This window comes from Ips typographus, linkage group LG5 (genome assembly GCF_016097725.1).
Source record: "Ips typographus isolate SLU linkage group LG5, UJ_Ityp_2.0, whole genome shotgun sequence".
Taxonomy (NCBI): domain Eukaryota; kingdom Metazoa; phylum Arthropoda; class Insecta; order Coleoptera; family Curculionidae; genus Ips; species Ips typographus.
In genome coordinates, this window is record NC_138426.1 from 6,851,513 (window position 1) to 6,871,719 (window position 20,207).

The 20,207-nt window shown below is 35.4% G+C and overlaps 3 protein-coding genes across 3 annotated transcripts in view; all 3 read left to right on the forward strand.

The window, feature by feature from the left end:
• Nucleotides 1-1,260: 1,260 nt before the first annotated feature.
• On the forward strand, nucleotides 1,261-4,888 carry LOC145729515 (juvenile hormone esterase-like). Its single transcript, XM_081980305.1, has 11 exons — nucleotides 1,261-2,543; nucleotides 2,597-2,827; nucleotides 2,880-3,005; nucleotides 3,062-3,212; nucleotides 3,267-3,452; nucleotides 3,507-3,703; nucleotides 3,764-3,938; nucleotides 3,991-4,163; nucleotides 4,214-4,349; nucleotides 4,401-4,527; nucleotides 4,585-4,888. The coding sequence occupies exons 1-11, from the start codon at nucleotides 2,304-2,306 to the stop codon at nucleotides 4,769-4,771; spliced, it is 1,929 nt and encodes a 642-aa protein (XP_081836431.1). The 5' UTR covers nucleotides 1,261-2,303; the 3' UTR covers nucleotides 4,772-4,888.
• A 139-nt stretch (nucleotides 4,889-5,027) lies between these two features.
• The window catches only part of lobo (coiled-coil domain-containing protein lost boys), a 68,849-nt gene continuing 53,669 nt past the window's right edge, over nucleotides 5,028-20,207 (forward strand). Inside the window, exons 1-2 of the mRNA XM_081980304.1 lie at nucleotides 5,028-5,536; nucleotides 5,589-5,714. Coding sequence (XP_081836430.1) covers nucleotides 5,084-5,536; nucleotides 5,589-5,714 — 579 coding nt within the window. The 5' untranslated portion in view covers nucleotides 5,028-5,083. The remainder of the gene's footprint in view (nucleotides 5,537-5,588; nucleotides 5,715-20,207) is intronic.
• LOC145729517 (uncharacterized) lies at nucleotides 13,742-16,266 on the forward strand. The gene has a single exon (XM_081980308.1). It carries the CDS (start codon nucleotides 14,158-14,160, stop codon nucleotides 15,529-15,531), a length of 1,374 nt encoding a protein of 457 aa, XP_081836434.1. The 5' UTR covers nucleotides 13,742-14,157; the 3' UTR covers nucleotides 15,532-16,266.

Consider the following 20,207-nt stretch of genomic DNA (forward strand, 5'->3'; position numbering starts at 1 on the left):
TCATCCGATTAGTCTGACCTTTTTAACCGTAAATTATGTTTGTCTCTTTCTAGCACATTGCAGTTGACTAAGACAAACAGCAACTGCTTGGTTAAAAGATTTGATGTTAGGATTGCTAAGAATGTGGCGGATGGATCGATTGGTTTCAGTTTGTAGAGCTGAAAATATGGAATGAAAATAAATAAATACAGTGATTGAGCAAAAGCTTTGTTGTACAAAACTGCAAGGATGTAAAATTTCCGGAAAATTAAATTTACGGAAATTTTTCCAGAAAATTTTCGGTAATTTTCCGAAAAAATTGAAAAATATGAAAATTAAAAATTTTTTTTTTCGTTTTTGTACTATTAATTTGAAGGTATTTAGGCAGTCGAGATTAATTTAAAAAAATACAAAATTTTTACTTCTAGTAATTCTAGTTTTTAATTTTTTAAAGTCAAACGGTGCGTGGTAACAAAAAAGTGTATAGAAGGTAAAAGTTGTATCCCATCGAGGTGCATTTGTGGTAAAAAGAGATTTAAGACCTCTAACCTGAAACGTTCCTGAGATATTGAGCAACAATTGCAAAAAACGAGAGTCAACTTTGGCGCCCTCTAGCGGCTAAACGGGTCAACATAGTGCCCGCTTAACGTAGAGTGTGATAGCCCCGTTCATTAGCTTTCTTTTGTTATACAGGGTGTTTCAATTCGTTTCAAATAAGCGAGTTTTGGACGATTTTTTGAAAAAGTGCACCAAAATTTCGCTCAAATTGGGAATTTCTGCTTCGAGGAGAGTGGTAAGGCTTCTAGATCAAAAACAATTGAATATCGATACAAACATTTTACATCAAGTAGGCCTAGGATTTGACGTATGCCGCATTCGTTTTCAAGCTCCATGGAGCGAGCAGAGCGTTTTTGACGTCACGATGACGTAACTTAGCAAAATCATAATTTGAACAACCGTCAAATTACGTCATTGTGACGTAAAAACCTCCATGAATCGAATAAAAAATAATAAGTTTGGATTGTTCCTCAAATTTGGGACACCCTGTATACTGATCTAGGAATAAAGTATATGCAAATATCTACAAGATTCATATTTACTATTTTTTTTTATAAAATGAAAATTAAACAAGTTATAAGGATGTTAAAAATTTATTGAATCATCCTGTAAACTACTCAATTGTATTGTCAATAACTTGGTTATTTTGACAATTATAGGGTGGTTCAATATACCAACTTTCCGTTGAAATTCTCTTTTGACCACCCTGTATACTGTTTTTACTTAAAACGTCGAATAAGTGAGTTATTTATACTGTTAAAACTGAGTTGTTTGATTTTGACAGTTTTTACTGTGACAGCCCATAACTCTGTTATTTTGACAGTTGCAGGGTGGTTCAATATACCAATTTGTAACCCTTAAAATTCTCTTTTGACCACCCTATATACTGTTTTTACTTAAAACGTCGAATAAGTGAGTTATTTATACTGTTAAAACTGAGTTGTTTGATTTTGACAGTTTTTACTGTGACAGCCCATAACTCTGCTATTTTGACAGTTACAGGGTGGTTCAATATACCAATTTGTAGTCCTTGAAATTCTCTTTTGACCACACTGTATACCATATATAGTAGAAATGTCACTCTACCGAAAGATTAAAGCTTTTATACCGGGAATGTGTTGTCCAGAAGGAATAAATTTATAAATATTTTTTTCAAATTTCATATTATTTTGAAAAGTGTTGAGGTTAGGTATATAACATTTAAGAAAGTTTCCGGTAATTTTCCGGAAAAAATTGGAAAATCTGAAAATTCAAAAATAATTTGTTTTTTAATTATAATCATTGTACAACAATTCAATATCAATTCAAATAAAGTTTAATGTACTTTTAATCATTTTAGATGTCTTAAATTATTAGAATGCATGAGAAGTTTGATAATAACAATGACAAGTTTGACAGTTGTTTTCCCTATAAAGGAAAGTTTTCATTTAAGCATGAAGTAATTTTCCGGTAAATTTCCAGAAATGGAAATTTTCCGACTTGAAAATTACCGCTTTTACATCTCTGAAACTGATATAACACTACATTAACAATGAAAAGTTCTAGTAATCTTCTGGATAGTCTGGTACACAGTATGCAGTCTAGTATCAATTACATATTAATAAGACCAACATCTCTACTCCATCAAGTGATAACGCAACACTTTAAAATTTTAAAATAACGCTCTCTAAAAATGTTGTATTTTTAATCACTCTGTATATTTTAAAGAGCATAGTCAAGAATCTTCTGCACACCTTTCTTTAATATATTTAACAAAAAAATCAGTTATGAACCTGATAGGAATTTTTTCCAATGGATTTTTAATGCGTTGCACTATCGGGAGGAAGTCTGGCATTAACACTATGATATTCGGTACAACTATAAAAGTGTTTTGTTCAGTAAACCAACCTCATACAGAAACCGATGAAATGTGTGGGAATGTGGTGTGGTTGCTGCTGGCTTTAGGTACTTACCTAAATGCCGAAGAAATTATTCGCCCTCCACTTGGCCCTCTATTAATCATTTCGGTAAGTCAATAGTTAAGTGATCAAAAGTGTTTTTAAGTTGGAATTTAATTCAGCCTGCTGATTATTCAACAACCGTTAATCCAATCAGTACAACAGAAGTTACCACCATAGAAACTGAAACCTCTACTCCAGAGGTTGTTACTAATCGTGCTGAAACAATTATCGATATTTCAACTGGACGAATTGAAGGAAGGGAATTGGTTTCGAAAGTTCTGAACAAAACCTACCACGCTTATCAAGGTATCCCCTACGGACAACCTCCAATAGGAGATTTACGGTTTCGAGTAAGACGACTTTTCTGGTGAGTAAGGATATTGTTTATACAAACATTTATAGGAACCAGTACCAGTTGAAGCTTGGAATGGTACTTTGAAGACAACCCAAGATGGTCCTCAGTGTGTCCATTCTCTTACAGTGGCAGGGTCTGAAGATTGTTTGTATTTAAATGTGTTCTCGCCTAAAGTGAGATCTATCACCCTAAAATCAGTCAGTTTTTGTTAATGTAATTTTTATTAAAGATTGAAAATGCTGCTCTTCTGCCTGTAATGGTGTGGATTCAAAGCGATACTTTCCTAGGGGTGTCACCACACTTGGAACATTACGGTCCAGACTATTTTATCAATGAAGATGTAGTGGTGGTCACTTTCAGTTATCGTGTTGGAATTTTTGGTACTACACACGTACTACTACCACGAAAATTTATAAGTTGTGACGATTTTCCAGGTTTTCTGAGCACTGAAGACCATATTGCCAGCGGTAATTGGGGGATCAAAGACCAAATTTTAGCTCTGAAATGGGTGCAGACCAACATTGTCAAATTTGGAGGTGACCCTAAAAATGTTACGGTGTTTGGACAAGGTGCTGGTGCGGCCAGTATTTCAATTTTAATTCAAAGTCCTTTAGGACGAGGTTGTTATGGTTTTTCAGTTATGAAAATCAGAAAGTTGAAATCACAAATTTTAGGACTATTCCACAAAGCAATTTTGCAAAGTGGTACCAGTTTAAACCAGTGGGCGTATTCGAGACATCCAAGGAAGTCCGCGTTTGCTGTTGGGCATCTTCTGGACATTGATGCTAAAGATTCCAGAGACCTGGTGGAACATCTTCGTCGAGTCGATTACCGGACTTTGTATGTTGTGTCCGTTTCCACGGATTTGGGGGTAATAAGTTTTGTTTTTGGTTGAATACAAAAAGCTTTGACTGTTTTTGTTTTTAAACAGGAAACCATATTTCACAGTCCTTTGGATGGGTTAGGTTTTGGGCCTGCAACTGAAGTCAATCATCCTGGAGCTGTTATAACAAATCACAGTCATAGCATTTTGAAAGACGGAGATTTCAACCGAATTCCGGTTATAATAGGTTTCAACTCTGAAGAAGCTCTAGAGAGTATAAATGGTAGTGGAATTTCTCTAATTGTAACCAATTTTTAAAGGTGTAATGTTTGCAGTAATTGACTATTTAAAACCTTATGTGGTCACCCAGGATATATTTTCGACCAGACTTGTGCCTGGTAGTTTAAACATTAAACGTAATCTGATCAAAATCCTAGTGGCGCAGTTGATTAGAGTAAAATATTTTGGTTGGAGGCCCCTTTTGCTTTCTAATGATCAACTTGTTCAAGTATGTTACTTTTTTTGATCAATAGTTTGTATCAAAATGTTTCTCTTTAGTTTGTAACAGATGATCAGTTTGCCAGACCAATTTACGAGTACATAAGCCAATCTTCCAAGTATGCCCCCACATATTTCTACATTTTCTCCTATCAAGGCCCTTTGGGCGTTGATGGTAAAGTTCGGAATAGGCCTGGTTAGTATGGATTCCAAGGTTCACACAGAAATTAACATGTCTTTTATATAGGAGTGGCCCATCGTGAAGAAATTAACTATTTATGGAACAAATGCAGCAATATTGATAACGCACCTCAAGAGGATATTTTAACTAGGAACAGATTGGTACGACTGTGGACCAATTTCGCCAAAACTGGGTAGATTTTCTGGGAGCAATTTAAGTTGTTTTTTAACTAAAATGGGTAACATTTCAGCAATCCAACCCCAGTACAAGACAACTTACTGCAGAATGTCACGTGGCCACCCACCAACATCAAAACCCTAGTCTATCTCAATATTAACAAAACTTTGGAGATTGATAACAACGCTGATCGTTACAGTATACCATTTTGGAGTGAGGTATTCCGGAAATATGGCCAACCTCCATTTAACACATATTAAGTCTCTTGTAACAAATTGTATATTGTATTAACAAGCGTTGTTATGTATGTTTTATTTTATGTAAGAAAATATATAAATGCAAGTATTACAATCAACGAGAGTAAAATAATGGTTTAGCCAATATGATGGTTAAGTGTGTAAATCTTCACATCTACGATACTGTTGTAATTCACGCACATATAGACTCACCATAATTCACCCTTTAAAACTATCGACCTAACAACCCCATGTACGGATACAATTTGACTTCACCTGGGTAACCAAACATCAACCTTCAAACTAACCTAACAGGTTAAAAAAATCTAACTAAAAATGTCTGAAAATGCTGAAATTGAAAAACAAGACACAGAATCAACGAAAGAAAAACCAGAAAAATCACCATCAAACGAGAAAAGTGTAACTAGTGAAGAAAACGATGAGCAACCGGACGAAGATAATCCTGAAGAAGGAGAACCGGAACCCAAACCGTTCTCCTACATAGAAATGCTGGATGCCCCAGTTAGGGAACTCCCAGAACCCATCGAAATCACTCCAGACCATTTAAAAATGATCGCTGAGGAACTAGGCTTGATCAAACTGTGTTGGCCTGATTTAAGTGACGTAACGTTCGAAGATCGCACCAATTTTCCGGAAAGTTACTTGAAAAACTCGGGTAAAGAGAGATTGTTGCTTTTGTACGCTGAGAATTTTAGAAGACAGTTTTGCTTCAAGTATCCAGACCGAAAACCGTTGTTTTTGGCATGCGATAACGAATGCGGAATGCAAGTGAGTGGTGTTTTCGTACAAAAATGAAACGAACACGAAATGTTTTATTTAGAAAATGGTGTGCACCACAATTCGACCCACAACACTGCCCTATTCGCAATTGAGCACGTGGCAGGACTGCGCCAGCTTTATTGCGGATCACGTGATTTACGAACCACTGTCAGAACCTGTTTTAATCGTAAGTGCCATTTTTAGTAATATTGAAGAAGCAGTAGAGCTCGAATCAGATGAGAAAAGGCCACCGCATCATCAATGACGCAGTTTTTAAAACTATTTCTTTCTCCTTCTACAGTTGCCGTCGCATTAGATATAATCAGAGGCGTCCTATTAAAATATTCCCGAAAATATATTGTTAAGCGGTCAAAAAGCCACTTGGCAACGTAGTACGGTTTTTACTTGGACACAATTAAAACAGATGCGGCAGCGGCCAGGGACATTTGGACCTTTTTATATGCTTTTACTAGCAGGCACTCTAAACGGTGTTGCCAAGTTTAAAAAAATGTAGTGGCGGACAGGGAGACTTAGGGGGTTAGGTTAGGTTCCGTTTTAGTCTGGTGTTTTGGTTGTATTGTTGATGGTCGCAGTTGAAGTTCACATAGTGTTATGAATAAAAAACGTTATTTTGTCAAAATGTCTTTCAAAAAGGTTGGAAAGAAAGGTGTTATCATATACAGCCAAGGCCGTGAAATCGTCAGTAACGTCTTACAATTTATGAAGAAAGAAGCAGAAGGAGTTTCCATTCCTTTGAAAAACTTGTTGTCTTTTATTTTCTTTATTAAAAACGACGAAAATGTTTCATTTTACTGATAAAATAATAGCACGCCACTGACTGGCTGCAACAACTTGGAAAGTAACGAGAGCAGCAATATTTAAAGCGAGACGTACAGAGATCGTGACATCATCGTTTGATGACGCCTGTGGCCTTTTCTTAGCTGATTCGAGCTCTACCATATAAAAACTGCCCCAACAAAAGTTAAGTAAGACAAAACAGTCACCATTTGTCCAGATAAGTTACACACTATTTTGATGGTTATTTTAGTAGTTATTATTACGAAATTATTTAGTGGTAAAGAACAAGAGCCACTCACAAACTACTATTCAATTTTTAAACTTATAATGTCTAAAAGTATATTGAGTATAGTAATTTTTTGGTGAGTGGACTGCAACCAACTAAACGCAAGCCTGTTTGGTTGGTTGCATACCCAACAGTAGCAGTCATAGGAAAATTGCAATAAGAATAGCCCTTAAAAAAAAGTAAATTGAATACTGAGTGATATTAGTAGAGTGAAACACCTGGACTACTTTATTATGCACACAAATTGAGTTTATAATTACGACTATGACTCCAGTTGGGTTTAATCCCGGCCTAAATTGCTATGAAATGAAGTAGAAGTGTGTGTTGTTTAGGTACAATTTTGTCAGTTCATAAATGGTACGTACAGTCACTAAAATGATTGTGGTGGTTGACACAGACCGGGTCGTAAATTAGTCTGGAAAATTTTTAAGATTAGCACGTGGTTTGCTTCAAAAGTGGCTATAGTCACTTTAAGTTAGAAACCAAAAACTTGTGCATTTGTTGTTGCATTTACTGCAGATCAATCTAGTGTTCCAAAGAGCCGATTATTGCCAATAAACTTGTTCGTATAGCTTTGTTACGAAAAAGAAACCTTTTTGATCACGTGTTTCTATTCACTTTACCTTTTTGGCGCATAGGCTAGTTTGCAAACCAAGCAATATAACTCCTGTTTATCAGCAATAAAATACTTGACAGACCTATAAAATATGATTTATTTAGTTTACGACGTTTGGGAATTTTAAAAAGCAGCACAGGGTAATTTAAATTTCACCGTTTTACAATTGGGAACTCGGAAACGCCCGATGTTTCGTTTCTTGGCCACTTCTTTTTGCTTATGGGTGCCATGTTGGGTTTTTAGACAAAAAAAGTGCGTTTTATTCCTCTTGTTTTAAATCTAGCAATTTAAAACACTTGTAGAGGTTTGTGGCACTTTTTAAAAGTTTTCAACAGAATTTAGAGGTTTATGGAACTTGCAAAGTGGCTTTAGAGGCATTTAGCAATTTTTAAAACAATTCTAAGGAGGTTTTTCACTTGTAGAAATCTACGGCACTTTTTAAAAGGTTTTCAATAGCATTTAGAGGTTTATGGAACTTGCAAAATTGTTCTAAAGGCCTTTGGCAATTTACAACTGTTAGAGAAAAGTTTAAGATGTTTGTAGACGAATATGGCACTTTTTAGATTTTCAATAGCATTTAGAGGTCTGTGGAACTTTCAAAATAGTCTTAGAGGCATTTAGCAATTTAAAACAATTCTAGAAAGGTTGAAAACACTTGTAGAGGTCGCTGGCTTATTTTAGAATGTTCTTAATAGCATTTAGATGTTTATGGAACTTGCAAAATGATCCATGAAGCATCAGGCAATTTAAAACAATTCTAGGAAGAGTGAAGTAGTAGTCAATGTTACTCGCAGTGGAGGTGAAATCGTAAATTGAGACACCCTGTACAGATCCTTTGTATCTATCACTTTCGTATGGAAAGTTTTCTTCTAAAACTAAAAGTAAAACTTGTATTGGAGTGGTCTAAATTCAATCAATAACCCTGTACATTGTAACTGTAGTGTATGTAGAAAAATTAATATTGCTTTGTCAAGAATAAAGTTATGTAATATAAACTTTATCACCCTGTATCTCGGTAACGACTCATTTTCGGACACAACTTTATTACAACTTTCTGCTTAAAATCCAAATCCTTTAGGCATGATATAGGTTTGGCCGTTTAACCTTGACTCATCCTGTATAGTTTGCTAGATAAACTTTTTGCATTCTCTTTTTTAAGCCAGTTTGATACTTCACGGGTGTTCTGTAATGATTTTGCTTGAAATTGTATGGTAAAGATGTGCCAACATTTAAATTGTCATTTTTGATACAAGTTTACTTTAAAATAGCTTTTAAACTGCTCAAACCTACATCAAAATTTTTTTTAATATTTGCCAAAGGACTCTAAATTATAAAAAATTGCTTTTTTGCAATTTTTACCAAAATATTACATTTTTTCAATTTTTTAAATGTTTAAACTGTTTTTTTAAAATAGTTTAAGGTCATTTGGTTAAATATGTCATTTACTGTGCACAGAACCTTTCTTGGGCAACAAAATCATTAATAACATCAGTTTGCAAGAAGATAATATAAATTCATGAGACGTATTTGTGAATGAATGAATGAAAGAGAAAAAAGATATAAAATGCTCCTTTAACATTAATAGGGCTCTATCATTCAAAGTAACACCAGCACGACCACCGTATACTTGAATTTACTCGTTTGGATTACCACCTTAATTCAGTTAACAACAAACAAATTATTGCTCCGGACTTTGAGGCTGTAATGTGAGTAACCAAAAAAACAAACAAAACAAAGGAAAACTTAACGAAACTTTAAACGCAGTAGCTGTCTAATAGCGTGTGTGCTGCTCTATTACGGTAAACTCGAAACTTTATTCGGTGTACTTAAATAAAGAATTTCAACAGGTTGTTGTCGGTGAACAACAGATCGTGTAAAAGCTTTTTCGGACGCTTATTACCATCAACGAGAGCTTTAAAGTTTTGGGCTGGATGAATAACGAAAGCGCTCGGAATAATCAGATTTGAGGGTTTTGAGTATGGGCGTCCATGAATTAAATTTGTTTCTGAGTGATTTGGAAGTTTGTTTCGTTTAAAGATGCCAAAAGTGACAAGATGATTGCAATTCATTTCACAATTCAATTTGTGTGAAACACTACAGCAATACGCTAGTTTTGCGCCTAAAAAATAGAACTATTGGTTATACATGAAACATTTTAAAGTGAAAAAGAAAAAAAAGTGTTTGACAATTTTGACGAAAAATGGCATTTTTTCATTTTAAGGTTTAAAGTGCTTATTTCACCTAATTTAAGGTATTTTGGTATAAATACTGTGCATTGAAACATTCTTGGAGCAAAATAAAAAATCGCATTTTTTCAATTTTTGAATGATGGTACGCCATTAGAAAGAGGATAAAAAACTACAAAATGAGCCAAAACTGGCTTCTCTAGTTCTTCATGTTATCGAGATATTAAATTTCAAATAATGATGATGATTCAATCAATAATGATTGATTGATTTGATTTGTTCGTTTTATAAGCGAAATTACCTGACCAGTTGTTTTCAAATTAGTCAGTGATTATCTTTGTTTGCTATCCAAATTAAACAAGAATAGATCTAACGTTAGTTATTCCGTTTGACGTTTCTCTAATTGATACTTTAAGACAGTGTTAACGAGTTGATTATATGATTGGTTCATTAATGCGTTCTTGAAATTCAAAACTGCAGCGGTTTTAATAGATAAGGTAAGTTATTATGTAAGAAGGATGATTAAACTTGCGATATCAATAAATTCTATTGTTTTCTAATCGTGCAAAAATACTAAACGTAGACATTAGCCAGACAATAACATCGCGATCGCGAATGTGCCACCGTTTGTTTTCGATGTCTAGTCATCACATTTCGAAAATCGGAACGCGTAATTGCGTTTTCGTAATGTTTACGTCTATAGAACCCGCTGCAATTTCTTTCTAAAACGTTTTTCTTAATTGCATTTTAATAGTTGATTGGACTGAGTAGATAGGAAGCGAGCCAATGTCCCCGTTATCGCTCCCCATTTCGGGAATTTCCCCCGTGTGAACCGGGTCGACGGAACGGCCATCCGGGGGCGGCAAATCGGGGGGTTGGGAGGGGGTTGTGGGTGCCAGTTCGCGGTCCGCGATCCCCGGGGAACTTTGGGGATCCGGGGGGATGGGCAGAGATGCTCGCGGGCTACCTACGCCGCCGCACTACCCCATTTTCCACCCCTCTACCCCTCTAAATGGCCTAACGTGGCGATTGAGCGAGGGACCTCGTTTGGACGTTTGGCCCTTTAAATTTATGGATAAGTTACTCACATTTTGTTAAATTGGGATAGAATTCTGTACAACATTATTATGACACACAGTCACAAATAATATTTTTCTGGGAATAGAAAAAACGAAGTTTACAAACTCAGATAATTTCCACAGTAATATAACTATGACATTAAAACTAATTATTTTGTCATACGTCATTTAATTTGAAGGTTTTTATCATACCCTAGTAAATTATAAGAAAAAAAAACATTCTTTAATTCATACTTATATTGCAAAAATAATTAAAGGCACCATAAATGCATAAATTAAAACTACTATTACTATAAATACTAAAAAATTAATAAAACAACTAAAAAACTATGTTTGTTGATATAAAATTTTTTTGCGCATTTTGTGTTGCGTAGTGTTTTGCTTTATTTTATTGCAGTAATTATGTTTCATTTTGTATCATACTATACAGAGTTTTAGCCACCCAAACTGTTTATTTTAATTGGAACACCCTGTATATTATTGTATTTTTAAACAGTCCTACCGATTTCAAATATTTTTTATGTATCATAACCTATATCTATCTACAACGGTTTTCGAGATATTGACACTTTCAGGTTTCCAAGTGTCATAACTCCTAACCAGAACGAGATAGAGCAAAACGGTTGTACCTTAACTTTTTAAGATTTATCATTTGGTAATATTTTAATTTTGACAGGTGTCAGGTGTAAAAAAATTGACACCTGTCAAATTTTCTAATAAAACTCTCTCAAAAAATTGCTCTATCTTATTCAGATTAGGAGGTAAATGATATTCCAAAAACTAAAAATGTCATTATTCAAACGTCAATATTTCGAAAACTGTTGCAGATATAGCCATAGGTTAGTTACATCAAAATTATTTGAAATCGATAAGACTATTCAAAATTACAATAATATACGGGGTGTTCCATTTAAAAGAAGCAATAAGTTGACATCTACTTCCGGTTAAACTGGAAGAGTGACAGAAAGATGAAAATATTTTTAAAATATAGCACTCATCAAATTTGTTTTAATTTCAAATTTCTATAAATATTTACGAAAGCGTAGAAGGGCCACAGACGTTATTTTTCTTAAATTTTTACTTCAAACTCAGAAATTAACTAAATTCCGACTTTAAACTCGGAATTTAGTTGCAATGTTGTCAAACTGACAAATTCTACAATTTTGGTTTGAAGAGTGTTTCCAATCTGTCCAAACTGACAAGTTCAACTAATTTCTTTGAAGTGTGTTTGCTTGCAATGTTGCCAAATTAACAAACTCTCCTAATTTAGATCGAAGACTGTTTGCAATGTTGCCTAACTGACAAAACTTGGTAATTTGGTTCAAAAGTATCCTTGCAATGTTATCAAACTAACAAATTCTACAATTTTGGTTCGAAGAGTGTTTGTAATGTAACCAAACTGACAAGTCCGACTAATTTCTTTGAAGTGTGTTTGCAATGTTGCCAAAGTTAACAAATTTTACTAATTTGCTTCGAAGAATGTTTGCAATGTTGCCAAACTGAAATTTGTTGTCTAATTTGGTTTGAAGAGCTTATGCAATGTGACAATGTAAATTCTGAGTTCGAAGTCGGAATTTAAGAAAAAAAATGTTTGTGGCCCTTCTACGCCTTCGTAAATATTTGATCCTGATAAACTTTTAATGAACGGCTTGGGTGGTTAACCCTGTATAATCCTATATCATACTATACAGTTTGTCCCGCTTTTCACGAGTACACCCTGATATCTCAGTCTAATAATAATGCGATTTTCTTTAAATTATGTTGGTGATAGTATGCTAGAAAAATTAAGTAAAAAATTGACAGAAAAATCATTTTACCCTTTCCAAGCACGCCAATGGTAAATAAAAATGTTTACTATGCCAAATACTTCATTTTTCTGACATACAATCACCACCATAATTTAATGAATTATTAGGTCTGTTTGTAGAGGCAATTCCTGACTGGTTTTCAACACTAGTGATGTTTTCTGCGAACAGACCTAATATTAACTGAGATATCAAGCTGCACTCATGAAAAACGGGACACACTGTATATATCATAAAATGTAGGTAAATAACGGCGGTCCTTTTGAAAATGGTTTTTTAACTGGACCAATCTGTTGATCCCTGTAGTCTTGGCCGGATATTTTAGCGCTATTATTGGAAATACAAAATCTTTACAAAACTTTTAATCAAACGTCAGCGAGCAGAGCGTTCTTGACGTCACATTGACGTAATTTGGAAAAACCATAATTTGACCAACTGTCAAATTACGGCATTGTGACATCAAAAACGCTCTGCTAGCTCCATGGAGGGTGAAAACGAATGCGGCCTTGACAACCAGCATGAAATTGAATCATGCAATTTATAGACTTTCACGTTTCAGAGAAATATTCCTTTCATACATGTTTCTGAGTTTTTTCTATCTAGGAGTTGCTGACAGTTGACGGAATTGACAGGCTTTCGTCCTGTCATCACAAATTACCCAACTGCAATTTTTGTAAGTAAAAAAATGGTACGAAAATCAGCTCATTTTTGGTTTAGCGGAATTATTTCAGGTGGAAAAAGTGAATAAACTTCTGTTCTTCCCTTAAAAGATTCGTTTTCAAAGTAGGTAATTATATTATTTTATAATAATTAATATAATTATATTATTTTCATTGCATTCTTTTTAGAACGCTTTGCATGCATTTGAGAATGTTTTATGTGATCCACATTCATTCATAGAAAAAAACTACATTTGTTCACTGAATCTGTCCGTACAAAATGAAGTGAATTCTAATATGACGTCATCAAAGTTAATATCCTAACTGCCAGTTCTCCTGGAACAAAAAGTACAACTGCACCATCGTTTGTTTCACAAAAACTGAACACATCAGCTTTTCAGGTTTGGAGTTCTTCATTAAAGCATTTAGCTGTGACACCCAATTCATTTCAAAAACAAACAGGAAAAAAGTTTAACCAAACGCACACTTGTTGCTATCATTGCCTGAAATCCGTGATAATATATTTTCATTATGCATTGAAATTCATATTAAACGCGCTGCCACTGTCAGCTGGAGCCAGTTGCGGGCGTGGGGGGGTTGACGGGGGAGGGTCCCTCATCAGCTGTTCGAAGCGGCCCCAGCACGTGACGTAAACGGATGAGGCGACCCGTGTGTCTCGCGAACCCACCGGGGGCGCCCTTTTTCGGCTGCGTAAATGCGTCTTCGCGCAAAAGGGACCGATCGGGGATCAGGTTAGGGGGGGTGGTGGGAGTTAGTCGGTTGTCACGTCAAGCAAGCCGCGACACGCAAACCTATAGGTACCCCTGCCCTCGGTGTGCCCTGCGCTTCACTCTGTATAGTTGGGTCCGTTTTCGCAAGTATTGATCCGCTGGACAAAGGAAGTGACCACCGAGTTTACTCTCAAGAAACTATTCGCCCTTGCCGGTCGCTCTCAGTAGTCTCCGCACTCAGTTATTTACCGGCCGCGATCGAGTCAACTTGTCCCTTTATTTTCGGTGCCGGCGCGCAAAAACTTATTCGAAAAAGTTTTCGGGGTTGATTGCAACAGGACTAGTAAAGTTGTGAAAAAGTTTTTAGAACTGCGCACTGATTCCTTTCGTTTGATTGGTTGCGGTGCACGTGCTGTGAAAAGTGTTATTAAACAACTTTTAAGTGGTGGTGTACGTGTTCATTGATAAGAATGTCGGCCACGAAAGTCGGTAAGCGACCTCTGAGATCGCTCACCCCCATGGAGAAACTGAACGCTATCACCAGAGTGAGTGTTGGAGGTGAAAGCAAAGCCTCCGTAGCTCGGGATATCGGAGTACCCGAGTCAACGCTCAGAGGATGGTGTAAGAACCATGATAAAATCAGCTATCAAGTAAAAACGATCAGCTCTCCAGAAACCAATAATACAATCGACGAAGCATCTGAAAGCTTTACTGTAATGTCGAAACGGATCAAATTAGAATCACAAGCTATTGAACAACCGTACAATTTAAGCATTAAGAGTGACATCTCTGATGGTTCGTACTCTCCTGAGTCCGTCCAGAATCAAACGCTAGAAGGAGAATACCCACAACCTGCAGTACCAGAAAGGGAAGCCAACACATCTCCCTTAAACCTCACAAAAGCTGTAGTAACCGAGAAAATTGCACTCTCAGATAAAGAAAAAAATAAAGCTGAACTGGCCAAGTTGAGTGCCCAATTAGGTCTCAACCGTCCAGAAGTCAAACCAGTACTCAACCAGTGGATGGACATGATAAATTTATGTCAACAACAGCAAGGAACTCTAACCAAACTTCCAAAAGTATCACCACCAGCAACTGGTCTTTTAACCACTGTAGACAAACGCGAGAAACTCCATCACCAGTACCAAAGCAGAATGGAGCAAACACCCTCAGTTTATGACAGTGTCTCTTTCTGGTTACGACAACAGCCCTACAGTTCCAACCCCCAGGTGCCATTTCTACCACTCGTTATCCCCAGCACCTCTTCAGCGACCAACGTCACCAACACAGCCACATCCGCATCTAATGGAGACGCTTCATACCTGTCAGCTGACAGTGCCAGTCAAATGCGTCTTCAAATGAACTTACTATACCACCAAAACTTCCAGATTGCGCAGCTACAAGCTGCCGCCGCTCTAGCCGCCAGCACAGGTCAAGCAAGTCCAAGCCAACCCATTCTGTACCAACAGCTCACCAAAGAGTGTGAACGGGAAGTGAACAGCGAGAACAAAACCAAGGAAGACACCAAAACCATAGAAGAACACACCAAAGAGGAGAACAAAACTGTAGAAGACAACAAACCCAAAAATGGCACCAAAAACCGGTTAGTTTTGGACAATTTACCGTTAAACAACAACGTGCACAATACCAAAGAAGATGTGGAACCTTTGGATGCTTTCGAGGCTCTAGAGCACGGCGAAAAGTTTCTAAGCTGGTTGGAGCATTGCAGCGATCCCGCAGTCACTTCCTGGCAGTTGAATACGGTGCAAAACTTGATAAAGAACTTGAAAAACTCATTCGAACGACGCACCCATCCCAGCAGAATTAAGAAAATCAGAAAGTAAAAAGTCGAGTGGTATCCAAAATTCAAGCCAAAGCAATAACGGCTGTTTTATGTTAGAGATTCCTGTATTTGAATAAGCTGGTTTCTAACTGTAGGCTGTTTGGTATGCGACAGCCTGAGCTAGAATTTTAAACCGGGTGTCTCAAACTTTTTTAAGTGCTTCAAGTTGTCTATGTTTTGTGGAACACCCTTTATACGCTTCAGTAAGCCACATTTGAGACATTTGTTTACCAGCCAAATTTGTATATATTTTGTACATAGTTAAGAATTATATGACATTGTTATTATACTAGTTTTCATGCCAAATTTATAGAATATAGTTGATGAATATTTTTGCTCAATTTTATCTAGTAACTAGTATAAGAAACAGCAAACAAAACTCTTTAGAATGTATTATGTAAATACAATTAGGTTTTCATGCTGTTTCTAATAACCATTACAGAATTATATTATTTTGATCATTATCCACGGGTGTTTAATTTATAAGCACACATTAAGATTAAGTTTTGTGTGTATGGAGAACGCTGCTATTTTATAATAAAGTACCTAAGTCAGGATCTCCGTAAATAATACAGGGTTTATCTAATATTAAGTAAATTACTATTATTCTCCCATTTTTGTGCGTAGTTCAGGAAAACTCGGATTTGTAATTTTTGGTTCCTTTTGTCGTTCTTAATTTGCAATTTTTTCTGAATTATAGTATTTTTGTAAAAAATAAAATAAAAGCATACACGAACGCAGTTGTTTTATTTTTACTCAGTGACCTTAAAAAAAAATACAAAATCTAATCTCAAACTACTTAATTTTGAGAGGGCTAACAATAAAGGTAAGTTCGAAATTAGCCCTACAAATTCAAGAAACAAGAATATTTATTGCAAACCAATATATCAAACAAAATAAGGATAACGTCATAGTTGCCAAAATTTACATTGTTGTCAAACTGTAGAAAAATTCTAAAACGCTTCAAATTTTCAAAGAAACTTTGGAAAACAAGTTAGGAAAATACTCAGATTGGTCAATACAAACGTGTTATACGAAATTAAAAACAATTTGGCAACTGTCAAATTACGTCATAGTGACGTTAAATTCGCCAGACACTTAATGCAGGATCAATCATTTTTCAAATAAGTAACTTAATAAAAATTTGCCTTAATTTTAAACGGGGAACAAGATAAGTAGTTATTTACCTAACAAGTGCGGAAAGTGGTACTTTTGGCAATTAAAGGGCGGGAAAGACGCTTTCCGCATGTGTTATTTACAAAATTAATGTATTGTAATGTATAGTAAAATTACTAAAATGAAAGCCTCTATTTACAAAGATGATTAAAAGTGTATTTTTAATTGAGAAATCAAATATCGTTTTTTGATTGAATGTTTTTTTTTTGAGAAATAAAATAAGTGCAAAAAAATAACTTTTCCACACTAATACGGTAAAGTTACTTTTCCGCCATGATTTTTTCTTCGCTTAAACATCTCATAAAAAGGTTGGTGCAAATGAGTATTTTCGCTCTACACACATAAACTCAAAATTGCAGGTTTACTATACATTTATTGTAAATTAATCTTGCAATGCGGAGAAATAACTTTACCTTGCAATGCGGAAAAAAATGAGTGCGAAAAAGTGCACTTTACCGCACCCGAGTAGGAAAATATTATAAAAGCAGGGATGTTCTATTTGAAAAACTTTTCGCACTTTCTAAATTTAATTTTTTGAGGCCCATTATTTGACCACCATGTGAAAGTTGCATTCATTTTTTAGGAACTACAAATGATAAATATCTCAGAAACAGATACAGATAGGTATATGAGATTATACATAAAATATGTCTAGAAATTGTCCTAGAATCCAAAAATAAACAATATACAGGGAGTGCCATATAACCGGAAGCGAAATTGTGAAAATATTTCATGTCTTCATCGATTTTGGTTTACTACCAAATTTTCAGAATTATTATGATCATCGTAGGAGGAGCCAATTGTGGGAGGTTATAGAAGTGGGGGAGAACAACTATTCAGGGCGCTAATTCTTGAAAACAGGGAACGGAATGCTCAAGAGAAATGTTGATAGAATGTGACAGAACCAACAGACAATTGAAGGTTCTTGTCACATTCTACAGACCTTTCTCTTGATAAATCCCTTCCCTCCTTTCAAGCATACACACCCTGATGGTTAAGGTGTATGTACATCATGTGCACTAAATTTAAAAAAAGACCATCTTCGTGTTCGGCCCTATTTGGAGAACCTACCCCGTTTTATTCTTGGTTGCGTACAATTTTTTGGTGCAAAGAACCACCTAACCAGCTCAAGGGAATCTCGCAAATCTTCCGGCACCTTTGTTTGAGCCGTTTTACAAATCAGTTTAGATGCAGGACAAATCAAACAAAAGCACTTAATTTCACATGTATACAGTTTCAACAAGAACGGCAAAGTGCGAAAGGGGGCAAAACAAACAAAAACAATAAGCCCCCGAACCATCATGAATGGGAAAATGTAAAATATGAATGAATGGCCATAGTAAAACGTAGTAAAACTACAAAACAAATAAAAAGCTTTACCGCATTCAAACTTTCTATGCCCTTCGTTCCGAAGCCAACTTTTATATAATGGGAAATAAAATTGTGTAGTTGTGAGGTTTTAGTCCGGGCGTTTTTATTCCTCAATTGATAAACCAAAGAGTAATAGCAATTTTGCCCAAAAAGGTGGTCAGTGTAGTGACCAAACCAAAAATATAAATTACTTATTTCACAAGGTTGATTTTTGCTTGGTATTACTCTTAGTTCTTATGTCAAAATCCATTAAAACACTAACTTATTTCAAGCAAATTTGATTGACACAATGACTGTTGTAAAATGAATCAAAAACATCACAATCTCAAAAAAATTGTCCAATCAATATTAATTGTGAGTTATTATAGTTAATTTTTTTCTTGCTAATATTTTTAGTTCTTGCATCCATCCATGGTAGTAACTTATTGCAAACAAATTTGAACCAAAATCACATTTCGGACTGTGATCTAACATTAGAACATTGGCTCCTTGACTAAAATAAAGTTTACCGGGTTATTCGTGTCTCTCTCTCGCCTGTTCTTCGTGCTCAGGCCCTCGATTTATTATTTTTAAGTGGATCCCTTAATTACTTCGCCAACCTGTTGAATCGGAAACGCCATTAATTTTTATTAAGTCGAGTGGCTGAAAAGTTTTGAAAAGTTTCCGTTCGGGGAAGATTTATGTTATATAAAATGGCGAAAAGCGAAAGTTTTTGAAACCCGTCCCGAAACTTTTTATTGAGTTTGGAGCGTTTTTCATTGTCCAAGGCCGAATTTTTGACAAATAAATCAGTTACAATAAACTGTTTTATTAATCAAAACCGCACCAAAAACTAAGAGGTTAATTAATGTTAAGAAAACAACATGGCCGGCCATCTCCTTAAAGTTTGCTTGACAGCTGTCATCAGTGTGTGACACTCAACAAGAGATTGTTAAGACATGATTATAAAATCACATGGAGGTCATGTGTGTTTTAGTATAGCATTGCCTGCTATACTAAAAAGCCTCGAAGGTGCTTGTAAAAAATTCCATTATGGCCGAAATAGAGGGGTGTCAGTTTGCATTTGTTTGTATTGTAGAAATTGAGTTTTTTGAGGATTATTATGTTTGAAAGTCAAGATTTGAGATTTACTTACAATCTATCAAAAGACAAAATGTCACTTCTAATGACGCTTACGCCGTCATGGCATTTTAGGCTTTCAAGTATAGGAGGTGGTGTTTGTATCTAACTTTAGGTATGTAGGCCATGATAATGACGTAAAATTGTGCGATTAGTTGTAGTGTAAGAAGTTATGGATCTGTCAAATGACTAACGCGTCATTGTTGCTACTTGTCATTCAACATAAGTTCACACTTTGACAGTGACAGAATTTGTCCAGCCCTTCAACATATTTACAGGGGTTATTCAAATATTTTAAAAGTTAACGTTTTGATCTAATGTCAACTGTTAATGACATAAGGTCTGTTCGCAGAGGAAATCTTCAAGTAGTAATGAGAGAAATAGATACATTCACTGGCCACAAGTCAGTTTGCGTCAGAGGGCGTTTTTGCATGGTATGTACACTAGATGTGTTTTGCTAAGCCGGTTATATTTGGTTTACATAAAACAATAAAAACTTTAGAATAGTTTATACCTTTATTTGACAAGTTACGTCAAAATGTCATAGAAAACAAAGGATAGAGCAGATTTCAAGCTATCCAAAAATATCCCCAGATGAATTGATTGATCGCACCGTTTAGCCACTAGAGGGCGTCAAAGTTCCTTTACTATAAAATGTGAAATGTTTTATTGTTTTTCTAATTTGTTAATATCAGGTTTTGATTAAAAATGTTAGTAAGTTGTACCATAATGCTTTTACCAACGCAAATTCATTAATACTATAGATAACACTACAACATACTATTTGTGATGCTATTTTATACTGTATAGGTAATACGTTATTTATCAACAAAAAAATAATTCAACAATACTCACTTGATAAATATTTTTTTATGGCGGGAGTGTAAAAACTAGGTCATTTTCAACAAGGTTGTCATAAGCTTTAAATATGTTGGGGTTTTTTTCGGGATTTGGAAACTTAGGAAACCTGCTGCTGCTCTTGGTTCATAATCTGACATCCTCATATCACTC